This window comes from Bufo gargarizans, chromosome 9 (genome assembly GCF_014858855.1).
Source record: "Bufo gargarizans isolate SCDJY-AF-19 chromosome 9, ASM1485885v1, whole genome shotgun sequence".
In the NCBI taxonomy this organism is placed as follows: domain Eukaryota; kingdom Metazoa; phylum Chordata; class Amphibia; order Anura; family Bufonidae; genus Bufo; species Bufo gargarizans.
In genome coordinates this window covers 84,659,831-84,683,022 of record NC_058088.1, presented here as the reverse complement: position 1 = coordinate 84,683,022, position 23,192 = coordinate 84,659,831, and the positions used below count along the sequence as shown (strand labels likewise).

At 42.2% G+C, this 23,192-nt stretch overlaps 1 protein-coding gene across 2 annotated transcripts in view; it reads left to right on the top strand.

Annotated features, from left to right (window-relative positions):
• Window positions 1-17,115, top strand: part of PAK3 (p21 (RAC1) activated kinase 3) — a 181,718-nt gene extending 164,603 nt beyond the window's left edge. For both annotated transcript variants that reach the window (XM_044268880.1, XM_044268878.1), the window contains exons 9-15: window positions 2,278-2,326; window positions 2,472-2,584; window positions 3,280-3,397; window positions 4,784-4,883; window positions 5,089-5,285; window positions 6,227-6,364; window positions 12,085-17,115. In XM_044268880.1, the coding sequence (XP_044124815.1) occupies window positions 2,278-2,326; window positions 2,472-2,584; window positions 3,280-3,397; window positions 4,784-4,883; window positions 5,089-5,285; window positions 6,227-6,364; window positions 12,085-12,174 (805 nt within the window). In that variant the 3' untranslated portion in view covers window positions 12,175-17,115. The remainder of the gene's footprint in view (window positions 1-2,277; window positions 2,327-2,471; window positions 2,585-3,279; window positions 3,398-4,783; window positions 4,884-5,088; window positions 5,286-6,226; window positions 6,365-12,084) is intronic.
• Window positions 17,116-23,192: the final 6,077 nt, after the last annotated feature.

The window sequence follows — 23,192 nt, the reverse complement described above, 5'->3', positions numbered from 1 at the left end:
GACTCGGGCCCCAGTAAAATTTACTAACATGCACACCTGGAAACACGTACATGTTGGCTATAAACCACTCCAGCCTGGGGCTGTCATAGATTTCCCGCCAGGAGCACAGCTGCCAGAGGATTAACCAAATTTGTGACGAGGCACAGCGCAAGAGGAAACCAAGCTTGGCATGAAAACCACAATTTTTTTTTCTCCTTGATCACATTTTGTAAAGTTTCACTCCAAACTTGAGTACCTTATACCTACCATAGGGCGTCACCCTAATGACCCATCCCACAGTGATGCACAACACTTGTATGTTCCGCTCATTAGGACTGCATACTCTTGTTACTGTTCTTCGCGTGGGTCAAAGAATGAATAACTTGTTTGTGTGTTAATGCCAAAAGGTAATAGGGGGTCATTTATTAAGGAGCTTGCGATTATTTTAGTCATAAAAGTAGTCGCAAGTCCCTTTTTTGTAACCGCCCGTATGGCAATATTTTGTCACACACCGGATTTTACTTTGTGTTCGGCAGTTGGAGAGGGGGCATGCTTGGGCAAATTACGAATATTTACTCTTGGAAACAGGTGTGAATGTTGGCAAAAAAAAAACACTCCATTACCGGCTGGAGTAGTTTTCCTCTCCGGGGGCCCGGGCTTGCCTTAGATTTGCCCAATTTATGACTAGGCACACAGCAGCACAGGGGTAAATCTAAGACCTATGTCTTAGTAAATCACCCCCAATGATCCTAGCAGGCGATCTGCTTCAGATGAGGGGGTCTTTTTCTAGACTTCTTGAAGCCTGCTGTGGTTCATTCTCCCATCATACAGTGGCGTGTCACTTTCTAATCAGTAGGGGTCCAACTACTGGGATCCCACTTAAAATAACAGGCCACATAACACTAATGGGACAGAGTATGATGTCAGTTTATAAAATATTACAGTCTAATATGGCCTTTTACTGCCCTCCAGTGGCTAAAAGGAGATTGCAACTAATAAAATTTGCTGTGTACAGTAACAGGAATTGCACCTGTCCATGTACAGTATAAATCTGGTTTGTACATTAGAGGCTTTATAACAGTGCAGGAGAAGTGCTATTGAGGGAGATTTCAAGCTTCTGTTGCTCCTGGGTGGTTATTAAAGGGCATCTGTCAGCAGATTTGTCCCTATGAAACTGGCTGACCTGTTACATGTGCACTTGGCAGCTGAAGACGTCTGTGTTGGTCCCATGTCCATATGTGTCCGTACTGCTGAGAAAAATGTTTTAATATATGGAAATGAGCCTCTAGGAGCAAGTTGCCCTTACACCTAGAGGCTCTGCTCTCTCTTCAACTGCCACGCCCTCTGCACTTTGATTGACAGGGCCAGATGGGATGATATTTACACTGTCTGGAGCTGTCAATCAAAGGGGAGTAGGCGCGGCTGTTGCAGAGAAAGCTGAAAATTTGGGTGTAATGGAAACTCACCCGTTGCTCCTAGAGGCTTATTTGCATATATTAAAACCTCATTTTTCTTAGCATTGCAGGCACATATGAGCATGGGACCGACACAGATGCCTTCAGCTGCCAAGTACATAGGCAGCAGGTTAGCCAGCTTCATAGGTACAAATCTGCTGACAGATGCACTTTAACCACCTAACTGTTTTGCCCAAATCTGGCACTGGGAAAAGTAGCTAACTGGAGGGGAGAGGGCTGCTTTCGATGCTGCTATCTCCTGAATTGTAGCAACTGGTCTTGTTTGAAAGCTGACATTCCAAGCTTTCAGACAATACAGAATGACAGCAATATGTGCAGTACAGGGGAAGATATCACTGATAGAATGCAGCTGAAAGTGAACGTAAAAGCAGGTTTTACCCGCGATTATTCCCGACTCGATTTTTAACATTGATTTCCCCTCTGTTGCTTGGACTTTAGCTGTATTTGGACTTGTAGGAAAGCATGGACTGTCAGCTTTCAAAAAAGACCAGTTGCATGTTTCTAGCTGCTACCATTCAGGAGATAGCAGCATCTTAAGCTACTTTCTCCACTGCCTGAGTTGGACTCGGGCGAAGAAACAGTTAAGTGGTTAGATGACCTCTTGTGCTTCTTTCAGTATAGCGATCATTAGCTAAGGATGTGAAATGCCTAAATACATGGCACTCCTCCTGTAGTACCAGTGATATCATAGGTGATGAACCCCTGTCTGTGAACTAAATGCTTTTGCCAGTGTTTGGGGCCCTGTATTTTACGACTTATGTACACGTGTATACTTTAACTGGATTCCTCTTAAGACTTACTGTCTGATTTTGTCTGTGCACAGGGCATCTGGTACAGTGTACACCGCTATAGACATTGCTACAGGACAAGAGGTAAGTGGTGAACGTGTCTGAGCATCACCATTTTGCGGCTGGATTTTGCCCTTTCTATGGCAGTTTTTTTCGTCTGCCATTTTTACGTTTAACTGGAAGCATCCAATGTGCTAATGAGGCTCCTTATCCCTTTTGTCTCTCTCAGGTAGCAATAAAGCAAATGAACCTTCAACAGCAGCCCAAAAAAGAATTAATTATTAATGAGATCTTGGTCATGAGGGAAAATAAAAATCCTAACATTGTGAATTATTTAGACAGGTGAGTGGCCGTGCCTCAATGAGATGATTTCCATATCTATGACGGGATGGAGGAGAGCTGACAGACAGGACTACATTTGTATCTCTGCCATATGTATGGGCTGCATGTTACATTACTACTCATGGCCAAAACAGCACATAAAAGGGCCATTTGGCTACTAGGGTCATAAAGCATCCGAGAGACCACTATAACCACATGCAAAAACTGCCGACAGCTCTGCGAGTCAGATTATAGTATCTGGTATGTGCGCCCTTGAGCTTCATCAAAGCAAAACTGGGATTTGTAGTAAACTGTACGAAGATGCATTAGATTGCGGGTTTTATGTTTGTTACATCATATACGCTGCACTAGTTTTTACATGTCTTCTCGGTGCTTTGGCTAAGGCTCCTTTCACACTGGCGTTAGGCTTGTCCGGCAGGGGAACAGCCTGCCGGATCCGTACTAACGCTTGCACACATGTGCGGCCCATTCACTATAATAGGGACAGGCGGGAGATGCGGCCGCAGCAAACATGCAGAGGGGTGGTCGGACAAAAACCGGAGCATGCCTAAAGCTAGTGTGAAAGGAGCCTAACAATGTAGTTGTACACTAAATATACATAGTAAAAAACATGCAGGATACACCAGTAAAATGCTGTAATATCTGTGCATTTACTGCACTGCTCTAACTGTGCCTGTATGATTGTTGCGCTGCAGTTATCTGGTTGGGGATGAGCTCTGGGTAGTGATGGAGTACCTGGCCGGGGGATCTTTGACTGATGTCGTAACAGAAACGTGTATGGATGAAGGACAGATTGCAGCTGTTTGTCGAGAGGTAAGATCCAGATTTAACCTCCTATAATTTACTAAGTTTTCTATGTGGTATCATTGCTAAAGTCCAGTAACCTTATCCCTGAGCTAACATGTCTGCATCACAGTAATCACAGCTTAAAGGCTATGTACTCCTTCAGGGGCATTTTTTTTATAATTGTAATTTACTCATTTTGGGGGTTAAAAATCTTTTTTCAGTTGGTCTTTCTTAGGCTACTTTCACACTTGCGCTTGATCGGATCCGTTCTGAACGGATCCGATCATATTAATGCAGACGGAGGCTCCGTTCAGTACGGATCCGTCTGCATTAATAACTTAGAAAAATTTCTAAGTGTGCAAGATGCCTGAGCGGATCCGTTCAGACTTTCAATGTAAAGTCAATGGGGGACGGATCCGCTTGAAGATTGAGCCATATGGTGTCATCTTCAAGCGGATCCGTTCCCATTGACTTACATTGTAAGTCTGAACGGATCCGCACGGCCAGGCGGACAGCTGAACGCTGCAAGCAGCGTTCAGCTGTCCGCCTGTCCGTGCGGAGGCGAGCGGAGCGGAGGCTGAACGCCGCCAGACTGATGCAGTCTGAGCGGATCCGCTCCATTCAGACTGCATCAGGGCTGGACGGAGGCGTTCGGGTCCGCTCGTGAGCTCCTTCAAACGGAGCTCACGAGCGGACCGACGAACGCTAGTGTGAAAGTAGCCTTATAAATGTTCATTTCTGATAAACAAGGGTTTAAAAAAAATCAGTCTAGTTTGCAGACTGTTTTCTTTGCATCCCGTCATCTGACAGCTCATGTACAGCTCTTTATCTCTGATCTCCTGACCCTATAAACCTTAAGTATAGCTCAATTCTTATCAAACTAATAGGAATATGGCTTAAAGGCTACGGACACCTTTGGGGCAATTTTATGATTGCGTTTTGGCCTAAAAATCGTTTAGTTTTTTTTTCAATTGGCCTTTCTAAAAAATTAAAATTAAAATGTTCAGCTGTTTTTAAATACATGGTTAAAAATCTATCATGAGGTTGTCTGTTTGTTTTCTTTGAATCCCATCATCTGATGTCTCATGTGTTGCTCTTATCTCTTGACTTCATCATTTGATAAAATGATTTTTAGCCCAAAATGAGTAAAATGCAGAATTAATAAACAATAATTGCTTCAAATGTGTTCATAGCCTTTAAATAAGCGCATATAGCTAGTAGAAAAGTGAAGGGGAAGGGGGGGTACTCGGACTGTGGGAGCAGATATTTCCTTTCACTGGCAAGGATGCTGAAAATGCAAATGTGTTTTATGGCTTGGGGGTGACGATTGCAAACAGCACGATTGCATTTTCCACAATGAATTTTTGTATACACTGGTTTTGTTGCCTATTTAACGTGTGTTTGTTTTCTCAGTGCCTACAAGCCTTGGACTTCTTGCATTCAAATCAAGTGATACACCGAGATATCAAGAGTGACAACATATTGCTTGGGATGGATGGATCAGTTAAACTTAGTGAGTATCAGCTGCCCGGTGTCCAGTGAAGACACATTTTGAATGTAGGTCGCTTGACTAAATATAAAAATTTTGGTCTTGTTTTTATTAAATGAGGAGATGCCGTTTTGGTAAAATGCAGTAGGACATGTGGCAGTCGAGTTTTGAAGCTATTAGAGACATAGTGGGCTTACATTTTGTGCTTTTTTTTATGTCTCATTTTCAGCTGACTTTGGTTTCTGCGCTCAGATTACGCCTGAGCAAAGTAAACGTAGCACAATGGTGGGGACACCTTACTGGATGGCTCCTGAAGTGGTGACGAGAAAAGCCTATGGACCTAAGGTGGACATTTGGTCCTTAGGAATAATGGCCATAGAAATGGTTGAAGGAGAACCGCCTTACCTTAATGAAAACCCTCTCCGAGTAAGTTTGCTTTATTACTACATTGTTGTGTTTGTTGCACATCATTTGTCCATGTGGCAGCTGCCGAGAAATCCCTGCAGGTCAGTACTTGGGGCCCAGAGTTTTATAGGTTCCACTTGGGACATACCTTAATGGATGGGTTGGGGCTTTGTTGATCTACCATGATCAAGCGATGGCAGAGGAAGATATTATCTAAACCCGGGGCATTCTGGAATATACAGGTTTTTAAAATGGAAGCAGCCCAGTTGACAAAAAGAAAGCTTCACTTATCTGCCCATCAATCCAAAAAACTTGAAGTAGAGATATGAGTAGTCTATAAGTAGTATAGTCCTACTGCATTTTTGATGCTAACATTACATTTTCTTACACATTAAATAATTTAATTCTATTTGCTAAACTCAATCATGGTTGAAAAGGAGCTGTCACCTCTCCTGACATATCTGTTTTAGCAACTACTTGCATTTATCGTGGAATAAAAGTTCTGGAGCATCTATTTTTATGACTCTACAAGTTAATAATTAATTACTAGTAGTCAGCAATGATGGTCCAGATGGGTGTTACCAGTTGGGGCGGTGCCCACACACAGTCTGACACTGGCAGCATTGATTGGGTCATGGCACACACACCCCTTCCCCAAACTGGTATCACTTATCTGGACCTTCATTGCAGACTACTACTAATTCATTTATAACTTCTAGCAGGAATAAAGGAATGGCACAACATAGAGTCATAAGAATAGTTGTTCCAGTTATTACATGGGGAAGGCAAGCAGTTGCTAAAACATGCCATTGTATGCCTCTGAGCGGAGCTTTCTGTGAGAGGTATACATCAGGAACTTCCCCTAGCTTACAGTATGTCCCTGATGGAACACAGTGGCCACAACCTTGGATCTTACTCCTGGAAACTTTCCATTTTCTAATGATACTACTGGTTTCTTAAAGGCGTTGTACCTGATCGCAACCAATGGAACGCCAGAACTGCAAAATCCTGAGAGACTGTCAGCTGTTTTCAGAGATTTCCTCAACCGATGCCTAGAGATGGATGTGGACAGAAGAGGTTCTGCCAAGGAGCTTCTACAGGTGATATTGCATGCTCTGTAATGCCGATATTATTTCACCGCACATTGTGGCCGCAGCATGTGAACACAGCCTTAGGGCAGTTTAAGTGGCATGGTAACAAAATGAATTGATATTATCAGCCATACTAATCAAATTGGCATTCAGCGTGCTGGACATCCAGTACATACAATAGGTTCATTTATTTTACAATTGATGGCCTATCCTCAGTATAGGCCATCACTATCTGAGATTATTATATAATATTACTTTGTGTGAGCTCTGCACAGTCATATCCAGAGGTAGGTTTTATCAGAGATTGAAGCATCAGTTATCGTTGCTGCAAAGACATTGCATGATCAGCAAAGGTAGTGTTTGTGTTTGTCATTCATGTGGGGGTTATGCTGAAAAGCTTCATATACTTTTCTTGTAATAAACATCAAATAATTACGGCTACTTTCACATCTGCGTTCGGTGCGGATCCATCTTGTATCTGCACAGACGGATCGGCAACGATAATGCAAACGCTTGTATTCGAAAGAAAGTCAATGGGGGACGCATCTATTTTCAATTGCACCATATTGTGTCAGTGAAAACAGATCCATCCCCATTGACTTACTGTATAATTCAGGACGGATCCATTTGGCTCTGCATCGTCAGGCGGAGTCCAAAACGCTGCAAGCTTCGTTTTAGTGTCCGCCTCAAAAGCGGAACAGAGACCAAACGCAGCCAAATTGATGCATTCTGAGCGGATCCTTATCCTTTCAGAATGCATTGGGGCTGAACTGATCCGTTTTGGGCCGCTTGTGAGAGCCCTGAAACGGATCTCACAAGCGGACCCAGAAACGCCAGTGTGAAAGTAGCCTTAGTTATAAGATGCCAATAGTATTCACTGATCTCCCCTTTTATAATACAATGAACAAGCTTTTGTAGGCTTGAGGAATCACAAAATATAAATTTTTGTATAAAAGTCTATGCTTGAGTAATTTCTCCTGCTTTCGAAGATCTCTGCTTGCATCCATTGTATGGGAGCCTCCATAGTTTACTTCCAGATGATAATCTGTCCATGGTCATGTACTGACTTGTGAACAGCTTGTTACCGTACACATTTCACAGCCTTGAACAAGCTGTGCCCCTCTATTATCCCTACATGACCGGGAGAGATTGTCATCATCTAGAAGCAATAAATGCACGCCATTGCTGGTGCAGCCAACCACAGGTCCATGCACTCTTTATGCCAACGCAGCTTGTATTCAACCGAAAAAATGCACGGAAAGCATACATTTTATACTTATTCACTTTATCACAAAATTACAGTGGAAAGCTTCATGCAAAATTCCAATTATTATGAATGACTTGTGTGAAAAAGACACCATAATAAGTCCATATATACCATATAGTAAGTCCATGTGGAGACACTGCCAGGGAGAAGTAAAGCACCTGCTCGAGCATGCGCTAAAGATCCATCCACACCAACCAATAATATAAAATCATGTATACAGTGACCCTATATCGCAACACTCAGAATTGAGAAACAATACATTGCATAAAGGGGCCTCATTAATAAGCAATAGTAATTTTGCAGACTATAAATATTATACTCTATTGTGTCAAGAGGACATAATCTATGGTATATGCTCCTACGATTGTAGTGAACTATCTAATGCAGGATTGTAACCTATTTTTTTTATATAAAATACCAAAAAGTAGCAAACCCTTCTGAACAGGTCACTACAAAAATCCATTGTTGCACGTTTAACACCATGGGATTTGAGGGCCAATTATAGGGAACAAGAGTTCATAGGAACAGTCGTTCCCAATAGTTGGCCCGTATAATCGTGCAGCTGATAAACACTTTCATTCAGAGGCCTGATTATTGTCAGCACACCTTCCGATGTACTCAGGAATTTGCTTCTGATCATGAATACAACTGAATGGGGAAAGATCAATCCTTCCTCCCCAATATACTATGTATTGGCCTGCATAGTAGGCCAAAACAAACCAGCATCAATCAATGTGTTTATTCTTGATCAGTTCTCGTCCTATCCCAGTATCGGGCAATGTCAGCCTCAAATTACCTAATTCAGGGAGAGCAGACTACAGCTATCTACTGCACTAATTGAAAACGGTCTATAGAAGAGATGGGTTTGCTAGGTGTGCATGACCAAAATGGTGGCAGCTACACCTCCAAATGCATACTGCAAAAACAAAAGACAAAGTTAATCAGCACATCCTGTATAATGAAGTGAAGGAGTAGGTGTGCGACGCCAAGTACAGGTAAACACAATGCAACGGCCCTCTGCTGACATAAAATATATGAAATTAATGCTTCTATATTCTCTGTAAAAATTAGGTACGTTGCAAATAGAATTTGATCAAAATAAAATGTGTCCATCCACCACGGCAAGGTGATCTCTTTATGGATGGGAAGCTACTCTATATGATGCTGATAAAATCTTATCTTTATTTAATTCATTTAAAAGTACACATAACAAGAAAACCCATTGTTAAAATTGTCAGGGTCCAGTGAAATGTGGAATAGGTTGTTTTTTATTTCTGGTTGCTAATAGCAACCCTGTGTTTAATCATTAATGCCTATCAGGTGCATTACTTGGGGCATGCTCCAGTCACGCCTATACCCCACTTCCCCTGACGAAGCCACGCAGGTGGCGAAACATGTCGGGAGGGGTTTATTAGTGTAGTGTCAATTTTAGACAGGGCTAGTGAACAGTATAAGGAGCATTACAGGTGGCATAGGCAGTCATAAGGAGTACGTAGTGAGGGTTGAAGTGACCGGCATATGCTATATACGAAGTATATATACTAAGTCTTATTGACGGAAAAAAACAGGCAATAGTAGGAGACTACTGCACGCCCCTGTGTAAAGTATCAGCCTGCAGAGTAATCGGTGTGAATCTGAGGAGAGAGTGAATTGTTGCCAAAATTGGAACTCTCTCCCAGGTAGCAATACAAATAGATATAGAAATTGCTCTGACAGACTGATACATGTGATACACATGGTGGACGTGCCTCAATGATAAGGGCTCCACGGTAAACAGATAGCAACAGAGCAAATAAAGTTGCAAATAACAACCTAACAATAAAGGTTGATTATATTAACCGGTCATGGCTGCCCTGCAGAGGGATACAAACCATGCACTCACAACAGTTTCGACTGGAGCATGCCCCAAGTAATGCACCTGATAGGCTATTAGCAACCAGAAATAAAAAACAACCTATTCCACATTTCACTGGACCCTGACAATTTTAACAATGGGTTTTCTTGTTATGTGTACTTTTAAATAAATTAAATAAAGATAAGATTTTATAAATTTTAGTTAGGGACCCCTAAAGGGATTGTTGGTCCTATAGACTGTATCTGAATCGCAAATTATATCCCGAGGGTCTCTAAAAGGGACTTAGAATATATCTTACTCTATATGATACCTCTCTGCCCACCAGCGGGCCTCAAAATAATTTTGACACCAGCTGGAAAAGAGCGGAGTCACATGCAGCAGATTCAGAATACATATGGAATCTGCTTTCCCTAAATTAATTGGAGGCCCTTTGGTTGGCACAGAGAGAGGGATCATAGAGTAGTTTCCTCCGGATCCCGCTTAGATTTTTTAACACTGTTAACGCGGTTTTTTGAGACTTGATATGGAAGGGGGTGTCCCCAGGATTAAGCTTTCAACCCTTCAACGGCCAAAAACACAGGGGGGGTTAGCAGTGCCGGACCCTTGGTCCTACTACATTGCAGCCCAGCTACAACGTTTTAGGGGATGGGGGGACGAGTCCCAACTGAACAGTGCTGGACGTATTATTCAGTACTTAATTCACCGTACATGTTTAGTGTCTGCTTTAGAAGATGGGTCGTTCCGCACTCATGGTACTCAATATCCGCTGATGAGCATGATGCATAAAGTTTGGTGGAAAACCAAAAAACGGATAAATATTACTGGGTATATTGCCCATACGCTTATATGGCCCAACCGCCTGTACGCTGAATTAAATAAGGCTAGTGGAGTACAACAATGGGAGCACTATGGGTTGAGTAAAATGACTCAGTTGTGTTTATGTACTAAAATTTCAGAAAAATTATCTGATTGAGTAGTTTCCTATCTAGAAAGAGATCACCTTGCCGTGGTGGATGGGCACAAGTAATGTTGATTAAAATATATTTTAATTAAAGTGTCTCATATTCATTCTATATAGTGAATATATCATTAGTTTATATATTTTATGTTTGCAAAGTACTATTGCATTGTGTTTGTTCAAACTTTTGTCATTTCAGCCAAGGCAACCCACAACTGTGCTTTTACTAGTGACTGACTTTGTCTCTTGTTTTTGCAGTAGGGCGCTTCTCTCATGTATTGTGCCTTACCTATTGCAAAACAGCAGTAAAACACTGTGAGACTCCTAGGCATGTGATGTGTATCCCCTGAGGCACAGATAGCCCAGGCTGAGAATCTAGGAGACCTTAGGGTTTATTAGTCTTGTGGTTTAACTATTGCTCTGTGAACCAAACACAACATCAGCACTAATCTCCCTCTTACACCGATACACTGTGCTTCAGCTCTGTGAAAAAAAGGACTAGGTCAGGTCAGTTACTGGCAGCAAGTAGAGATATTAAAAATTCTATAAAATTAAAAAGTAATTGTTCACAGTGAATAAAGGGGCTTTGAAAACCATGACAATCTAAAAATAAATGGGGCAATTTATTAAGACTGGCGGTTTATACAGCACTCTTTATACCCCTGCGCTGGCCGTGGGTGCACCTAAGTTAAGTAGAAGCGCAGGCTTCTACATAACTTAGGTGCATGTTTCGGCAGCGTATAATAAGCTTACACCTGCGCCAGCTCCCTTGCTGGTGTAGATTTAAGCCATTTTCTACGGCAAACACAGGCGTATAAAATGATAAGTAAGGCAGACCGGCCTGCACCCTTCCCCGCCCACACCAGTCCCCCTTTTTCCACCATTTTGGAAAAGTGGCGAGAACGGGGAAAAGTCACAGATTCGGCTAGTAATCTTATTTGCAACTGAATCTGCGACAAAAGTATGCCAAAAAGTGCCATACTTCGCATCATAAATGACCCCTAAAAATCTTCAAAATGTCCACCATATGAATTTAGTCTAGGCCCCCTGGTTGCCCTGTTTTGAATGAAAAACTGATGATGTCCCTTGACCAATTGCTGCGAGTGGTGTTGGAAACTTGGCATACCCATCTTTTGCAGGTTGCTTCACATATGGCTGGGCAGCCATGTAAGACAGCATGCCAGTGTAGGACCTGGTGAATTTACTACGTTTAATCTGCCAGGCATATATTGCTGGTATTTAATAAAGTAGGATGCGGACAGTTATGATCTCACTCCAGGAATTTTCTTTTAGTTTGTGGGACTGGATCTTTTTTAAGCAGCTGTTATGTCATAAAATCTAAAGACAGGATGTCGTAAAAGTATGATGGGAATCGTAAAAGCTGAATTATGAAGTAATGTGTTGTGTTGGCATAGTCAGCACCTTTTCCTAAAGTCATTGTAAAATAGTTTAGTGTCTCATGAAACCTTCCATTTCATTTGGGGACTTTTCTTATACTTTTGTGCTAGCTGGCACAACGTTCTTGGAATATTTTTTGGTATGTATCAATGTAACCCATGCTGGACCAGTGGGACCTTCACCACAAATTATGGTATGTCCAAAGCCAGACTGCAATTGTATAACTAGGATTCTTTCTGATTGCCTTGCAGCATCCATTTTTGAAACTAGCCAAGCCTCTTTCTAGTCTGACTCCATTGATTATAGCAGCAAAGGAAGCCATTAAGAACAGCAGCCGCTAGCTACGCCGGACTCGAGCTGTAGCCTTCACGTGAGAACACAGAACTCAGCAGAATCTGCAAACCTCATCCCCTCACAGCAGGATTAACCAGCTACTGTCCTGGGGAAACATACCCCACCATGATGCACCTACTCGTGTCTTCTTCTACCTGCCCTCTTGGATTCCTCAAACTCCAATTTTATTTTTTATTGTAAGTAGGAACAGGACTTAAAATTCTAGGCACGTTACAAAGAAATGGTGCTGCACGTCCACACGTTAATCCGCTGCAGAAACTCTCCGTAGATGGGTTCTTTCATAACGGACGATTCATTTTCTGTCTGGTTACTTCTTTGCTTTGTATTAAAAGAGAAAAAAAAACTTAAAAAAATGTTTCTGCATTTCCAAATATGCAGCATCTGTAACAGGTCTGATGGTCTTTGTAGGCCTCGAATCCCCCTTATTCTACTGGTCTCACGTCCCTGTTTTCACCACAGGGTCTGTTTACTTACGGTACAATTTGCATGTAAGAGCAACCATTCAACAACGGAGGGTACATTGTGTTGTACATGACACAACCAGATTAGATCATACAACATGGAGAACGTTGCGCATCAGAAGAAGCATTTGGTACCTCCCCAGGCTTTGCAGAGGTTAATAAAGAGGAAGGAATATGGCACAAATATTGTCTGGAAATATGTGGCTCAGTTTGATACTGTTCACCCTTTTTAGTGCTGTTGTTTTAGCATATAAGAAGATTTCTGTGGCCAAACGTTCACTTTTAGAAGATAATCAATAGGCACCTATAGTCTACAAACTCGGGGGACGCAGCCATCTTGGGCTAAACTATTCGCTAGGGTTTTCCAGGTTGTTAATTGCCTAGGGGTAGAAATTATATTTATATAATACTCTACCACACCAGTCACGAAGTGGGTCAGTGAAGTTACAAAATGGCTGACGACACCATGTATAGGCTGCATGCATTGTGTGAAGGTGACTCTTTGGTGAATCATGCTAAACAGCAATTAAATAATTCTCTTATTGTTATTACTTTTTTTTTTTTTTTTTTATTAAACACCAAAGACAAAAATAGGCTAAGAAATTGGTAATTATCCACCTACTGAAATGCTGTACCTTTTGTCATAATTTGAGGAATTCCTGTATCAAAATGGTCTGGTCTCCTACCGTAGCAGATCATACAAAGGATGAAAGATCTTTGATTAAAGAATGTTCCCCGAAAGATCGTTCATCCATCTGGTATTATTGAATGTGTATGGGCCGTTTGAACAACTGTAAAGGCCAGCATGGACTAAACTATTTATGGCTGTGTCTGTGAAAGGAAGGTTCACCAGATGTTTTTTCAACTGCTTTTCGACCATCAACTAACCTCTAGCTGTAATGTGTAGGGGAACCATTAGTGCCATGTTGGTTCTGCCAGATGATGAGTGGTATAAGAACGTAGAGCTGAAGTCATCCAGGAGGCTTCTAGAACTAGGGGTTATCTCCTGGAAGAGCTGGCAAGTCCTCCTACTGTATATAGCGCATAGAGAGCTGCTTGCTCTTGGAAAGCAGCTCTCCTTTAGCCGTATATGTGGCCCTGTGATGCCGCAGCATCCGACTCAACCCCAGCGCCCATATGTGCTCTGAGGGGGTGATATACGTCATTACAGGGACATGGCCTGCAAGGGAAAGGTGCATGGACTTTGAAAAAAGGGGTATGTCCACAGCAATGTGTTGGCAAGTATGAATGAAGTTTGAAATCTATTGAGCTACAGTAAAAAAAAATTGGAACATCTTCAACTGAACGACAGAAACATTGACAGAGTGTGCGTAATCTTAAAGGATCTGGGATTAAGATTTCAAAATTCATTGCAAGTGACTAGAAATAACATTTTAGCAGAGATGTTACTTAGACCATTATGTGAAAAGGATGAGCTGGATTTAGTCCCAGAATCGTTGATCGATCTCCATATTCAGTACTGCAGGGAATGAAGACAAGCTCATAGTAGAGATCATATACAACGTTATTGTGTATAGTTTGGCACGGCATGGACAGGCCCGCTCCACGGTCGCAAGAGCAGTTGATGCTTTGCAGCTCTCCCCTATGGGTCATAGTGTAAAGAGGTCCTTTTTTTATTTATTCTAGGGCAGTGTAAAACAAAATTCAATCTAGTGCTGTAATGTAATATTTTACAGTTAAAATGAAACGTAGAAGGGGTTACTCTTATTGTAAGGGTTAATCTGCAAGGTATACTGGGATTTTATTTGGAATAGCACAAAGAGAAGAGCATGACAGTTTTAAAAAGGGGAGTGTTATCTTCAAGACGGTACAAAACGAAAAAGATAAAAATAAAATCTTTAGATCTTGGATGGTACGTTTTGTCTGGAATCTTCATATTCACACTTATGTACCGTATTTGCTACCGGTACATTTTAGGATATGGCCACACATAGCAGCTGCTGTGGATTTTGCCTCATTTTCAGAAATTCCACATTTCACATGAGTTTTGCTGTGTATTTACTGCAAGTTTCAACCTGTGCAGATTTAAATCTGCACCAGAGGTCAATTTCTGTTGCAGATTTTTTTCGCAATGCGTCAATGTGATTTCTTTCCATCTCCTTCACTTTGCTGGTACTGTAAAACGCTGCGGATTTGCAGTGCAGATGTTTCATCCTATATTTATTTATGACTTATTTTCTTATGTTTCTTTTATTTGGTTCTTATTATGCCATGTTCTGCACAGTTCTGCATTGTTTGAATGTTCGGCTCTGCTTATTTTATTTTTTTTAGAAATAGATTGCAGGCTTTCTATGAGAATCAAAAGAATGAAAATGACACCAAAAAGGGCAGGAGAAAGCAGCCAGACCAAATTCTATAAAATATTTCCTGCCTGTGCCGCTATGACTGTGGTAGAGCACTATTCTTCAGCCATGTGAGCAGCGCTCTCCGCCCCTGTGCGCTTTTATAGAGGTTCTGATTTCTGTTTCATCACTGTTAACAGCCCGACAAATGTGCAGTTATGACATGATTGGTGGAAAGTGAAGAAAGCCGCAATCTAAACAGTTCCAATATTGCTGTTAACAGATCTCCTTTAATATATTGCTTTCCACGTTCTAGACCTCAGGAACCGTCAAAGCCCTTTGATGTTCCTTATGGATAAGTTGTAATAAAACTTGGTACTGTATCTGGAAATTTGCTTGTTTCCAGTTCATTTAGATTGGTTGTTGACCAGTAAAATGCTGGTAATGTTAAAGGTCAATTATCAAAAGAGATGGGACTATAGAGAAGATGCTTAACATCATATTATGTCCAATTAATGAAGTACTAGGCAAGAGTCTTACACATCCAATTACACACATGCATCCTGGGCTTCTCTCCTCTTGGGACAGAACCTATCTTGAGGAGAAGGGAAACCTTCCTGTTCTTGCAATTAAAAGGGTTGTCTGAGATATTTTTACTGATGATCGGTTGGGGTCTGACACCCGGGACCCCCGGCGAGTAGCAGTTTGAAAAGCCATCGGCACTCGCAGTAGCGTTGTGGCTTTCTCCTTGCTGACCAAGCACGTCTCCATCCATGTCACTGTGCTTGGTATCGCAGGTCAGCCCCATTCACTTCAGTAAGGGCTGAGCTGCTCCTAGTGTATGTGAGCAGTGAGCGTGACGTCACATGGCCTAGGAAAAGCTGGAGAAGACCGCTGCACTGCAGAGAGCGTCGGTGCCCTCAAACAGATCATCAGGGGCCCCAGGTGTTGGACCCGCACTAATCAGATACTGATGACTAATCCAGAGGATAGGCCATCAGTAAAAATATCTCTGAAAACCCCTTTAAAGATATATTGGAGAGCAGAACTCATTAATGCAAGTGTGGAACGTAGTCTAAAAGCTACTGGTTGACTACACTTAGCAAGAAAATAGGCCAAAAAAGAGACCAATTCACTTGATTTTCTTTTTTTTATTGATTTTAATGAATATAGTGCTCTATGTGTGAAGGGCTGTGACTGAGCCAGTTGCCCCTGAAGTTTTAACCATAATTTAAACACATGAATAGGTGGAAAGCCCCCTGTAGTATCCAGATTTTTTTGTAACCCGAACTTTGTATATGTGCAGCATCATACTGAGCCAAATGTTACTAGCGGACATTTGCTACATATGACAAATGGTACAATTGTAACAGAAATCCCCCTGTGGAATTCCTTTACTGTAGATACGCACTGTATGATCTATGGTGCACCCTTTCACGGGTTCTGTAAGTTGGGGATAAAATCGTAAGGATTTGTACTCCTAAAGGTGTCACTTTGTATTCCACGTCCTCAGATCATGTCTCATGTAATGCGTTATCCAGCAGGCATCCAGCTTCTGTGTATGTGGCCATTCTGTCACCTGAAAACGATACCGGTACATCCACATCTGGAGTTCTAGTTTTACAAGTTCTGACTGAGCAGTATATTCACAGGGTACCTGTTTGTTAATTTCCAGTACTGTGACGGGACAGTTTGTCAATTTTTGCTAAATTTTCTTCCAACAAAAAACAGGCTTACTAAAAGAAATCTGGTGTTATAAATATATTATATCCCCATTGTCTCTCTCAACTGTAACACATTTGCTGTACATTCCTCTTTTTTAGGGTGTGTTATCTGTAAAATACAAAAAATGTGTAGTGATATCATTCTGTAACTTTTTGGAGATTTTTTTTTAAAATTGGAATTAAGTTATTTATGTTGGATATACGCTGAGAATACAGGATGGTCTGAATACCTCAGTGTCTAATCTTTCCTTTTTTTTTTTAAGAAAAACAAAAAAACTAAATCTTTTGCATTTTATTTTGGGACATTTAAGTTAATTTAAATTGTGGTTGAAGCAATAGAAAATTGAAATATGGATTGTGCATGACTGTGTCTTGAGTGTAAAAATATTGCAGTTTGAAATCTGGACCTGCAGTATTGTGAATAAAAGTTAGAAATGCCATGGTTTGGGGCTATTAATTTCTTTAATCTTTATGCTGCTGATGCGTACAGGAGACATTGTGAAGGTAACAGTCTAGGCTGAAAGAAGAGACGTTCTGGAATGTATTGTATAACACTGACACCAATATGTCAGTGTTATACAATACATTCCAGACCTCTAAGGGTTACATAGCATCATAAATCAGTATAATGCTATGCAACCCCGTCAGTGCTGGGAGGTCAGGACGGAAGCTGCCACTTACTCTCGCAGCGAGTCCGGAGCGTGGAACTCACTAGTCTGAAAGGAGTCTTAGCCTAGCTGTGAGCATTTAACTTTCACTTTGAGCGATTATCTGGGTTATCTGCCAGATATGCATATCCCTTATCTTTGAACTACTAATTTCTCCTAAACACTTATTTAACCCACGTTCTGATCAGTAAGATAAGAAATAAGCTACAATGAGTGTTTATGAAGTCAGGAGATCAGATACCAAGAGCGGTCAGCTGAGCTGCCTGATGGGAAGCAGTATAAACACAGAGCCTGGTGCTGGTGAATCTCAAGGTTGTACAGAGAAAGGGGCTGAATATTTTTAGTAAAGACCAATTGGAAAATGATTTTAGCTCAAAGTGAGTACAATGCACCTTAATGGTGTCCATAGCCTGTAGTGCAGGATAGGTCATCAATATCAAATTGGCTGGGGTCCAACTCCCGGCACCCCTGCTGATCAGCTGTTTTGAAGGGGTAGCGGCACTAATACAAGCGCTGCCTTCTCTTCAAAATTACCTGCGTGCCGTATCCTTTGCTTTGGGTGAGTGTTATTACAACTGCTCGTCCCATTCACTTGTAAATACACTGCGCCACCTCTACAGAGGAGATAATGCGCAGGTAATTTTGAGGGTCACTGTGTGACATGCCGTGTTATGGGGGAGCTAAGTGCACACTAATGGGTGTCGTCACTGTGGGGCTGGCATTGTTATGAATGCGCTTTGGGGCTAAATGCTATATTTGACGGCACAATCCTGGAAAAACTATTGCTGTGTACTGCCTAGTCCGGCCTGAGGTTGCGGTGCATGCCTGACAAAAGGCTTTCTTTGGACGTTGAATCCCTATCATGTACCTACCTCTTAAGCTCTGCACTAGGCATTATGCAGTGTGTTATTTTACCAAGTGTGATCTTTAAAAGGGGTGTTGCAGTCTAAGTCACACTTCAGTTATTTGGTCAGTTATTGTGAGCCAAAACCAGTAGTGAAGCCTCCACAGAGATCAGGTGTAATGTAAAGATCTGTATTTTTGACCTGCACCTGGTTTAGGCTCACAATAACGTATTGAAATAACTGACCAAATAACTGAAGTATGAACTCAGCCTAAGACATGTATAATATATTCCCTTATCAGAAGGACGAGGTGCAGTGGCCACATATACTGCTCTTTTTATTGTAGCACTAGCAGAAGGACCCGGCTTCGCACGGGTATAGTTCATCTATTTTATGTTTGTGTGTGTCGTTGAAAGATATCGACAGTATCCACTATAACAGTGACCTCTACAGCACCCCGCCCCTTTAACAGTGAACTCCACAGTCCCCCACCCCTTAACACTGCCCCCTCCACATTGCCCCGCCACTTTAAAATGGGACCTCCACAGCAGCCCATCCCCTTAACTTTGACCTAAACAGCAGCCCGCCCCTTTAACTGTGAGTTTCACAGCACTCCACTCCCTTGACAGTGACCTCTTCAGGTGCCCACCCCCTTAACAGTGACCTCCACAATACCCCGCTGCCTTAACAGTGACCTCCACAGCAGTTGCCCCTTTAATAGTGGCCCCCGCCCCTTTAACAGTGACCTCCACAGCGCCCTGCCCCTTTAACGCTAGGGCTACACGACGACATGTGTTGCGCAACATTTTGTCTCAACAATTTTTATAATGATAGTCTATGGTGTCGCACTGCGACATGTGACATGCTGTGACTGCAACACGACAGTTGCAAAAAATCTATCCAAGATGGATTTTTCTGCGACTGTCGCGTCGCAGTACCACCATGTCACATGTCGCAGTGCAACACCATAGACTATCATTATAAAAATTGTTGCGCGACACATGTAACAGTGTAGTTGTGCCCTATGTGTCGTGCGACTTATTGTCGTCGTGTAGCCCTAGCCTAAAGCTCTCCTACAGCAGTGACGAAAAATGGCTGGGTTGTTATAGAAACCTGGAGTAAAACTGTGTGTATGTGGAGACTAAGGGCCTGCGAGCTTCTATTGGCTGGTAAGGGACATGTGGCCGTGTGCATGGCAGTTGGGATATGAAAAGAACGACTTGCAGGCTTGTATTGGCTAATGCAGGTAATTTTTGTGGACTATCTCAGGAACGGTACGCCCTAGAGAGCTGAAACCCTCCCCCCCCCCCCACAAAATTTCTTACCATGTAGCAAGGTATACCAAGTTTCCTTGAAATCGAAGGTTGCGTTTTTGAGTGATCGCAGAACATACATACACACACATATATACATCCTTCTTATATATATGTATATCTCTGTGAAATGCTCAGTTGTTGTGTCTGTGTTTTCCTGGTAAGGTGTGGACACATTTATGGCATATACAGTGGATTTGCTGTATGTGCTCAGTGTACTGGGAAACCACATTGCTGCTGGATTAAGGGATTACGGATGGTTCATATAAATTCAGAAAATATTCTAATCGTTGCAAAACCAGACCAGTCTCTTCATTAGGATTTTACACAGTAGATGGCGTTGTCTGAAACACAAACCAGGTGAGTGGACGAAAGGGGAGACCTCTGGATGTTCTAACCATTTATGAGGATGTTGCACTACGAATCACTATACTTCCATTATTGTTTAGACACTGATATGCTATGTGTCCCAAACTCTTTACATTTTATTGAGGACCTTGGGAGCTGTAAAATCAAACAATCTTGCCCTCGGACCAGATGCTAATCCTCCAGTCGTGACAACTTACCACGGACCATAACGCAATTCTATGATGGAATGCATTACGGAATGCCTTTGTAATAACAATTCTGGAGCATATTTTTTTTTTTTTTTTATATAACTCGGTTTTGCCATTCCTCTTTTATTCCTACTAGAAGTAAATGAATAGAATGAATTGTCAGCAATAAATCTGGGTGTTAACAGTTGTGTGTTTTCCTGCACAGCCTGCTACTGGCATCAGTGATTCGATAGTGTCAGACTGTGTGAAAACTCACCCCAATAACATCGAGATGGACCTATATTCCAGGAATGGTAGGAATAACTGGACAGGAACAGCACACCATAAAGTTATATGAAAAGATGCTCCAGAACTATTACATGGGGAATGCAAGTAGTTACTAAACAAACCTAACAGGAGAAGGGACACGTCCTCTTTAAGGGTCCATTCACCCGACCGTAAATGTTTTGTGGATCCACCGGCTGTGTGCGATCTGCATTTTGCGGAACATACACAGCCAGCCCTATGATAGAAATTCCTATTCTTGTCCATGATTGCAGACGAGAATAGGACATGCTCTATCTTTTTGGCAGGGTCACAGAACATAACTATGGGTGTGCTGTCCAGTTCTTTTCTGGCAAAATTGCAGAACGGATGTGGACCCAGAAATACGGTTATCTGAATGGACCCTAAAGGGAGTCTGCCACCACTGCGGTGCATGTTAAACAGTTTCCAGTAGACTGTAGTTTTAATACTCTCAATCCCAAACATACATTTGTGTTTTTTTGTCCCCAAAACAGTTTTTAATCAAGATGCAAATTGGTATAAAAGAGTCTGAGGCTCGGAGCCCAGCTGCACTCATTTGAATCGATCCCCGCTCTTTCTCCTCTGCATCTTTACACCACCTTCCTCTGCTCCCAAGGTTATCAGACCACTACTGGAAATCTTGCGCAGGTGCACAGCTCAGCTCTGTCTACAGCTGTGCCTTCTATGGGCAGGGGTGTCAGCAACTAAACTGCACATGCGCGGGAAGAATGTACAGTTTAGTCTATCCAAAAGAGGAGATTGAGTTACAGGAAGACCCGGAGCGGATGGAGCTGGGCAAAGTGATCTCATATGTACAGTATGTGAGAAAATCCCACCATTGCTTTACAACATGAAAGCACTTTAAAGGGACACTGACAGGCCGAATAAGCATAATTAGCTGTATATATGTATGCACAGGTCTTCTATTGTGTAATAAAATCATATAAGTCTGACCCCTGTCCACCTTATGAAGACTGTAAAATGATGTTTTATAACCTGATAGAATTGCTCTTCTTTCTGCCCAAGGGGCGGCGTTTCTGCTTTACTTCTGCCCAGGCAGCCGCCCCCCAACCGCCGTTCTGAAGCGCCGCCCAGCTCATCAATATTCACTTCGCTGGGCGGCTTCTGTGCTGCTCAGAAAAGTGCCCGGCGCAGAATGCAGAGGCTGAAGCGGCCTCAAAGAAGCAGAGGGGACGCAGGCGCGATGTGATCCCGGCCAGTGAGAGTGCCGGGCGCATGTGCTGAAGCTCAAATGGAATCCGATGCCTATAGATTTGTATTGGGCATGCGCCGGATCTCGGAACATCGGGGACAGCAGAAGCCGCCCAGCGAAGTGAATATTCATTAGCTGGGCGGCGCTTCAGAACGGCGGGTGGGGGGAGGCTGCCTGGGCAGAAGTAAAGCTGAAACGCTGCCCCTTGGGCAGAAAGACAAGCGATTCTAACAGGTTATAAAACATCATTTTACAGTCTTCATAAGGTGGACAGGGGTTAGACTTATATGTTTTTAATACACAATAGAAGACCTGTGCATACAGATATACAGCTAATTCGGCCTGTCAGTGTCCCTTTAAAGAACAATCAAGGAGTTGCTACTGAAGATCTGACATGTTCATTGATTAACACTGATCTTGATTTACAAAGTTGTGTCGAATTTCCAATAACCGACATCTCCAAGCAGTGCCAAAAATGAGTTAAGAGCCCATTCATTCTGAAAATTACAGGCGGTCCGAGATCAGACTTCAATATATCTTTGACATAAGATAACGGATTGTCACCTAGCGCTGCACAAACCTGTAAATCTGCACTGCTATAGACTATAATAATATAGATTTATGTGTTGTTTATGGAAAGTGCAGCCACTATGAACAGTTGGCTGGCTTTACACTTTAAAATAGCAAAATCGCATTAAAGTGACCATACTGGCACGCCCCGGAGTCAAGATAATTCTGGCTACAGTGCTGCTTATAATTATTCATACCCCTGGAAAATTTTGACTTAAAGGTACTTTTATTCAACCAGCAAGTAATTTTTTGACGGGAAATGACATAGGTGTCTCCCAAAAGATAATAAGACGATGTACAGGAGGCATTATTGTGGGGGAAAAAAAACATTTATCAGCTTTTATTTACATTTGAGCAAAAAGTGTCCAGCCAAAAATTATTCATACCCTTCTCAATAATCAATAGAAAAGCCTTTATTGGCTATTACAGCAATCAAACGCTTCCTATTATTGCAGACCAGCTTTTTGCATGTCTCCACAGGTATTTTTGCCCTATTCATCTTTAGCAATGAGCTCCAAATCTTTCAGGTTGGAGGATCTTCTTGCCATCACCCTAATCTTTAGCTCCCTCCACAGATTCTCAAGTGGATTCAAGTCTGGACTCTGGCTGGGCCACTCCAAAACGTTAATGTTGTTGTCTGCTAACTATTTCTTCACCACTTTTGCTGTGTGTTTTGGTCACTGGTGTCCAAGGCCAAGTTTCTCTGCAGACTGCCTGATGTCGTTGAGAATCCTCATGTATTGCTCTTTTTTCATGGTGCCGTTTACTGTGATTAGGTTCCCTGGTCCATTGGCTGAAAAACACCCCCAAAGCATTAGGTTCCCACCACCATGTTTGACAGTGGGGATGGTGTTCTTTGGGTTGAAGGCTTCTCCTTTTTTTACACCAAAAGAAGGAAACCTCATTGTGACCAAAAAATTAAATTTTTGTTTCATCTGACCATAACACAGAAGACCAGTAGTCTTTTTCAGTAGTCAGATGAGCTTTTGCAAAGGCCAAGCAAGCTTTTGTGTGCCTTATCTGGAGAAGTGGCGTCCTCCTTGGTCTTCATTGTGCAGTGTCCGAT